Source organism: Onychostoma macrolepis, chromosome 12 (assembly GCF_012432095.1).
Source record: "Onychostoma macrolepis isolate SWU-2019 chromosome 12, ASM1243209v1, whole genome shotgun sequence".
Classification (NCBI taxonomy): domain Eukaryota; kingdom Metazoa; phylum Chordata; class Actinopteri; order Cypriniformes; family Cyprinidae; genus Onychostoma; species Onychostoma macrolepis.
The window spans coordinates 23868997-23876808 of NC_081166.1; the positions used below are offsets into that span (position 1 = coordinate 23868997).

At 34.7% G+C, this 7812-nt stretch overlaps 1 protein-coding gene across 1 annotated transcript; it reads left to right on the top strand.

Annotated features, from left to right (window-relative positions):
• The first annotated feature begins 681 nt into the window (after positions 1-681).
• Positions 682-6089, top strand: psmc5 (proteasome 26S subunit, ATPase 5). Its single transcript, XM_058794473.1, has 12 exons — positions 682-938; positions 1526-1597; positions 2073-2142; positions 2273-2370; positions 2473-2529; positions 3350-3580; positions 3702-3828; positions 4061-4251; positions 4868-4966; positions 5098-5208; positions 5323-5409; positions 5946-6089. Exons 1-12 carry the CDS (start codon positions 915-917, stop codon positions 5997-5999), a joined length of 1221 nt encoding a protein of 406 aa, XP_058650456.1. The 5' UTR covers positions 682-914; the 3' UTR covers positions 6000-6089.
• The last annotated feature ends 1723 nt before the right edge of the window (positions 6090-7812 follow it).

The following is a 7812-nucleotide window of genomic DNA, read 5'->3' on the forward strand; positions in this document are numbered from 1 at the left end:
TTTCTAAAGCGTTTTTGAAAAAGTACATACCCCACCTTTAATCATATCATATAATAAAAAATCTTTTGTTGTTACTACTGTAAATCTTTACTCAATTATTATGGGATCTCCTTCAATGCTTTCAGAATCATTACTTTTTTAAATGATTTTGTTTCTGTATTTTAAAATATATTTATTAACATTTTAATGACAGTATATTTATTGAACAAAAAATAATTTTTATTTTTCAAAATAAACAGAACAAGTATTAACTTAGACATTATTTAAAATAGTGTGCAGGGTAAAAGGCCCCTCTTGCCACTTTTATAAGATTTTTAAACAACATAAACGACTTGATTTATTTTCACACAAAATCTGTTTCTCCATTAATGTTCAATACAAACGTGTATATTTGTTCTGCAATTATACATTTTAGGCGCGGTGAATAGCACATTTTTTCTTAAGGTGTGCCTTTAGCCCGTTGTACCCTACTAGTTGCACAAAATAGTATGAAAATAGACACTAGCACGTTTCAAGGATTAAATGTTAAAACGGCATGCCATACTCTGAGTGTCCAGTTACCCCAGGGGTGTTAAACTCAGTTCCTGGAGGGCCTCAGCCCTGCATAGTTTAGTTCCAACCCTGCTCCACCACACATACCATGTAGTTTTCAAATAAGCCTGAAGGACTTGATTAACGTTAGCTACATCAGGTGTGTTTAATTAGGGTTGGAACTAAACTCTGCAGGGCTGTGGTCCTCCAGGAACTGAGTTTCAGACCCCTGCCTTACCCGCTTCCTCGCGGTTAAATGTAACGACAGGAAAACTCTCCGCGTGACGGTTGGCGCTAGAGCGCACATCATTCAGTCGCCATTCTGCTCGAGGAAAACAAAGCGGAAATAGCGCCACTGACGGACGGAAGTTTGTGTGTTCAAGATGGCGCTGGACGGGATCGAGCAAGTAAGGGATATTTTCTATTAAATCGTAAAATATGAACCGCACAGTTAGCTGTTTTTTATTAGTCAGCATCACATATTGCATATGAGGAGCCTGCTATAATTGTAGTGTTTGGAAATATAAGATAGAATGGCTGACTTTAAGACGCGTTTGTTCGGATTGAAGCAGAGTTTGCTGTCTCATTGTGTCACTGATGACTGGCACTGATCATAACATGGTATAACTGGTTATATGTTTGATGAATGTTTTGTTATAACATGCGAAATCACTAATTAAATCAATAGAAATATGTTATGTCTTACGATAAGAGAAGAAATCTCCGATAATCACATCTCTGACCATAACACCGAATCATAATCGCTCCTATCTGGTCATAACATCAGGAATCTCTTCTTTAGAAGCATAACAAGAGAAAACTCTCATTACTGACCATAACATGTTAAATGGATAATTTCTAATAAAACGTCACGAGTAACGTTAATCACTTCACTTTACCTGGCACTGACTATTAATAAACCGATTGTTTATGTTATTAATTTTATTGTTAATAATAATATATATATATATATATATATATATTGTTTTTACAGATGGATATTGAGGACAGTAAAGGAGGATCTGGTCTCCGACAGTATTACCTGTCTAAAATTGAGGAGCTTCAGGTAAGAATAGCCACAACGCACAATTTAATCTATAGATATTAAGGACTTTTATGTTTATTACGGAAATAATTTAATTTATAAGAAAATACGGTGAACTGGATGTAATATTTTCAGACACTTAATTGCATGTTATGTACAATTAAATGAGTGTTTTTTTGGCCCACTTCAGTATTTACTAAAGTATATAATCAAGAGCTTTACATGTGCTTTATTATGTTAGTCAACACATCAAAAAATGTAAGTTCTTTAAAGCACAACCATAAATTAAAACAATGATTTAAAACAAACTTTTTAAAATCTCTTTAAGCACACTTAAGTGGCCTTTTATTTCATTCATATTTTCTGCAACTACATTTTATTAAAAAATATATACTTTTAAGATTTGAAGTACTCTGCAAATAAACATTCAATGCAATTAAGCACGCTTCTTTTTCACGTGGGTATGTTGTCTAAATGTTCCTTTCTCTTTACTTAGTTGACAGTGAATGATAAAAGCCAAAATCTCAGACGTCTGCAGGCTCAAAGGAACGAGTTAAATGCCAAGGGTAAAGCCTTTTTTAATCAGCTTTCTCATGAATGTCACTTTGCGGTGTTCAGATGCATATGCCAAATAGAATATGTTAAGAATGTCATCAGTGTGACATGACAGGATGTGTTTTGTGCTGTTTCTTTCAGTGCGCCTCCTGCGTGAGGAGCTTCAGTTGCTGCAAGAGCAGGGATCTTATGTTGGAGAGGTGGTGAGAGCCATGGACAAGAAGAAAGTGCTGGTCAAGGTTCGACAGCCATTATTTCCTGCTTAATTACATGAGCATGATTTGTGTTGACATGTTGCAGTGCAGTTTTGTTAATCATTTGTATTTATGCTATGTTTTTAGGTGCATCCTGAAGGAAAGTTTGTGGTGGATGTGGATAAGAACATTGATATAAATGATGTAAGTGTTTTGTTTTGGATTTTTACTAAGGCTGGTTAAACTGATAATCATGATTATTTTTTATTATTATGATCAAAAAGTATAATCACAATTATTGCACTTTTACGTAACCACGAATTAAGAGAATGTCAGCTCGTACGCAGGGTTTATTTTACCTCATCTATTTTCTTTGTGTGTTCTTTTTAATCATTTACATAACACATTGTAAAAACTAAGAAATTTTTCTCAAAAAAACCCCCATCAAATTCATATTAATAATTTAATAATAACAAATGATGTTAGCATTTTTCTCTTATTGTGGCACATTGAGGTTGCATAAGCATTTATTCAGCAGCCACAATTGCAAACAATATAGTTGAGATTCATGGAAAAAGCATCGATGTTTTACAATAATAATTGATACGTTGATCATAATGAATTAATTTATCAGGACTGAAAATTAGTCACACAGAAATAAAGCGGTATGAACAGTTATTTCACAGAAGAATAAGGACACATACCCTATTATTCAGTCGAGTCTGTTTCTGTTTATTTGTAGAATGATCATTTCTATATTTTTTTCCATCAAAAATACGAGTAGCAGAGGGAGCTCCCGAACAAAAAACATTATTATATTTTTATAACATTTGATCATAAGCAGCCAAAATCTTGATCATAAATCCCTAGTTTTTACAGTCATACATGTTACCTCAGAATTTCAAGAGGGGATGCAGTTTTTGATGCAGGTGGCTCATAAAATAGGAAAAAAAATAAACTTTTACTGATATTGTAGATATTTTGTATTAATGTTGATAGTAAACTGAATCCTCATTTCCAACAGGTTACTCCAAATTGCCGTGTAGCACTTCGAAATGACAGTTACACACTTCACAAAATCCTGCCAAACAAAGTTGACCCGCTCGTCTCACTGATGATGGTTGAAAAAGTGCCAGATTCAACGTATGAGATGATCGGAGGGCTGGACAAACAGATCAAAGAGATCAAGGAAGTGATTGAGCTTCCAGTCAAGCACCCAGAATTGTTTGAGGCTCTAGGAATTGCACAACCCAAGGCAAGTGATGGCATAATTTATTCTTATCAGGCCAATCGTGTAAAAGGCTATTTACCTTTACAATAGTAGGTCTGTTGGCTTACCAGATCTGCTTCATATTCTGTGATGTGTCGGTCTGCAGGGTGTGCTGCTGTATGGACCTCCTGGAACAGGAAAGACACTGTTAGCCAGAGCCGTGGCCCATCACACCGACTGTACCTTCATCAGGGTGTCTGGATCAGAGCTGGTGCAGAAATTCATAGGAGAAGGTTGGTGTGCTTCCAGAAAAATCCGTTTTTTTTTTTTAATTTGGAACCCAAAAGGAGATGTTTAGCAGAATGTTCCAACTGCTCTTTTTCTTATTATAAAAGCATATATTGACCCGAGCCTGTCAAGCTCCAAAAAGCTCTGAGAGCTCTTTTTTCTTTTTTTCTTTTTTAATTGTAAACCATTTAAAAAATGATTCTGATTTGTCCTTGTTTGACTCTGTGTTTATTCCAGGAGCTCGTATGGTGCGAGAGCTGTTCGTCATGGCCAGGGAACACGCGCCCTCCATCATCTTCATGGATGAGATCGACTCCATCGGCTCGTCTCGGCTGGAGGGAGGATCAGGAGGAGACAGTGAGGTTCAGAGAACTATGCTGGAGCTCCTCAACCAGCTGGATGGGTTCGAGGCCACCAAAAACATCAAGGTGAGAAGCAAACATCTGTACCCTATGTGCTGATGATGCTAACATGAAAAGTCTCTCATCTCTGGTTTTAGAAGTTGGTAGCTTTTTATTGAATTCTTAAAATGCAGGGTCCATTTGGCTTTCTGCCAAAATAAAATCTCTGTAGGTCAACATTTGAAAGAAATTTGCAACAAAGATAAAAAATATATATATATATTATAATATTTAATTTATTGTTTAAAATATAATAATAATAATAATAATAATTATTATTATTATTACTATTATGATTATATTACTATTAAAAAAACAGTTATTAAATGCTCTGAAATTTTGTTGTTGTGTAGTCCTACTGAATAGAGAAAACAAAGCATGTTTTCCTTTTTTATTTTTGTCTTTTGCTGATCACATGCCCTAGTACTATATAAAGTTGTTTGCACCAGCTGGTCAAAGGGTATGGTTACCATGTTACATTGCTCATGCAACTGCCTTTCCAAACATCACCACCAGGGGTGCTGTGACCAAACAAAACTACTCAAGCGTATATTGATACTATTTCTGTGCTTGGCTCCAGCTGTATTTTTATAGTTTTCTTTAAGGAGAGTCTGAGTTTACTGAATGTTCTTTTTTCCCTCAGGTTATTATGGCAACAAACCGTATTGACATTCTGGACTCTGCGCTTCTTCGACCAGGCCGCATTGACAGGAAGATTGAATTTCCCCCTCCCAATGAAGAGGTAGGCTGGAATTGTTACATATTTAGTATCAACTTGATTCTGAAATATACCCGACTGTATTTGTATGACTCTCTATTATTGAAAGTGTAAACATAAGCAGTAACCTCATAGCGTTACGTTGTTCTCCTCAGGCCCGTTTGGACATTCTGAAGATCCACTCCCGGAAGATGAACCTGACGCGTGGCATTAACCTGCGCAAGATTGCTGAGCTGATGCCAGGAGCGTCTGGTGCTGAGGTCAAGGTAAGGTCATGGTCTCAACCGGCATGCCGCAGTGCTGCGCATATTTCCAGGCATTTATGGGCGTCTATACACTATGTATTCAACAAGCTGATTTTATATGTGCTTGTCTGACAGGGTGTCTGCACAGAGGCAGGGATGTACGCCCTGAGAGAGAGGAGAGTCCATGTTACCCAAGAAGATTTTGAAATGGCAGTAGCTAAGGTACTAAAAACATTTTCTTATTTGTGACCTTGGATCAGCAAATAGCCAACAATACATTGTATGGGTCAAAATTATCCTTTGTTATCCCAAAAATCATTAGGACAGCAAGTTAAGATCATGTTCAATGAAGGTGTTTTGTAAATTTTCTACCGTAAATCTATCAAAAGGTAGTTTTTGATTAGTAATATGCATTGCTAAGAATTTAATTTGGACAGCTTTAAAGGCGATTTTCTCAATATTTTGATTTTTTTTTTTTTTTTTTTTTTGCACCCTCAGATTCCAGATTTTCAAATAGTTGTATCTCAACCAAATATTGTCCGATCCTAACAAACCATACGTCAAAGGAAAACTTATTTATTCAGCTTTTAGATAATGTATAAATCTCAATTTCCAAAAATTGACGCTTATGACTGGTTTTGTGGTCACATTTGATTGTGCTCTTGGTACAAATGATATTCAAACATACCGTTCTTATTATGGGAAAATATTTGTTTTCAGTGGATATCGCTAATTTGTCATTTATTGTATGTTTACAGGTGATGCAGAAAGACAGTGAGAAGAACATGTCCATCAAGAAACTCTGGAAGTAAACATTACTCAGTAATCTGCATTATTTTTTTGTGTGTCTTTAAGTTGCTTTGTCACCCAAATGTATTCAAAATAAACTAGAACGATCTGTTTTTCTTTCCACTTTGTAAAAATAAATAATAGAAATGCACTTACATTAACAAAGGTTGATTGTCACATAGACCTCCACTGCATAAATGTATTTTTTAAGACAAAGGACAAGAAACAAAGCACAGAATTACTGAAATGAAAGTGACCTCTACCTGAATTCGAACTTTTTTGGAAGCTTTGTAACTGAATTTCATCATCACAAGTATGCATTCGTCATGATTTAGTTTGTTTCTGCTCTCTCTGGTACATCTTTATTGGAATGATGCATTTGCTGGGTTTCATATGAAAGCATCTATGCACTTCTCACTTAATTGGTCTAAATTGTTTCATTAGTCCAGTACTAGTTTTATGGTAAAACATTAACTATTTGTTCTAAAATGACATTGCATTACAATGAGCTCAAAATTGTGTAAACCATTAACACATATCAAAACACATTTTAATTTATGCACAGAGCAACAGAAATGTAGTCCACTTTGTTTTCAGATTTTAAAAAGGGGCCATATTGATTGCATAATAACTAAAGCATTGTGGGAAATGAAGTCTCCTTTAACCATAAAACTTAAACTGAAATAAATGTTAATAAAAATAAGTTTATACAATCTAAGAGATACATAGTAGTAATTACAATTTTCCATGGGTTGCAACTCTGATATAATATAAATTAAAAATTAAAGGTATTATATAAAACACCAGCTTAAAAAAATTGATGAATTCATTTGATTATTGTTCTGTTGATTAAAATTTGAATTAATGTCTGCATTGGAAATGAGGTGGAATTGAAAGCCACTGTCAGTTGTGTATGATGTAAAGCGCGCTGTTTACAAACCCAGCCCCGGATGACGCCGGCCAGTAAGTGTCCAGCTCAAAGTCCTCTGCAGAACTTCCAGTCACTGTTAGAAAGCACGTACAGCCTGACTAACTTTGACTTCCACTTCCCTCTGCTTTGGGTCTGGTGACATAACAACTGTGAGTATATTATTTCTAAAAAATACTACAATGTGAAAACATAGTACATACTTTTACTACATAGGTTTAATTGGACTTATAGAAGTTCGGCTGCAAGGAACTTGCTCGAGGTTATGTAAAGCACATTATTATGTAGCTTTAAGATGCTTGTTAAACAGCATTGATGTCCACGCCAAATCAGTTATTTAGATTTTTATAAACCATTTCACATGTGGACAGTTTATGTTCGTCAACAACGTAATATAAAATAGAAGCCTTTTGATCAAAAAGGTTTTTAAGATCATGAGAGACACAAATTCAGTCATGTAGTTTAAAACACTTTTTAAAAACAAATTTTGACAGCCTAAACACTACAGGGGCCCTCTATGTTAAATAATTTACTTTTTACTATATTACTGTACTGTGTTATATAAAAAATATGAATATTTTTAGCATTTATTTTTGACAATATTGGACCTTCACACATTAAAATCTAAAGCTGCCTTTTAAATTTTAGGATCCCTCACACAAAGATTTAGGGAGCCGCTAAAAGACTGAAAAACACGCCACAAACAGAGTTACACCATGCTTTTTTACTTTTTTAATTAAGATATTAATTTTCGGAAGGAAAAGCTTTTCTTTTTCTTTCTTTTTTTTTTTTTTTAAAGAATTTCTGCCTTTTTAATTAAAAAAAAATAATAATCTGCAATACACATTTTCTTTGCATGTTGACTTTAAGCCCCACAAACAAAGTTTCAAAATGTATTTTAATTCAGA

Excerpts from the sequence above, each read along its gene's own strand:
- psmc5 (XM_058794473.1), top strand. The coding sequence starts at position 915 with ATGGCGCTGGACGGGATCGAGCAA. Across the intron at positions 3,829-4,060 it reads GCAGAAATTCATAGGAGAAG|GAGCTCGTATGGTGCGAGAG; the intron begins GTTGGTGTGCTT and ends TGTTTATTCCAG. Across the intron at positions 4,967-5,097 it reads TTCCCCCTCCCAATGAAGAG|GCCCGTTTGGACATTCTGAA; the intron begins GTAGGCTGGAAT and ends TGTTCTCCTCAG.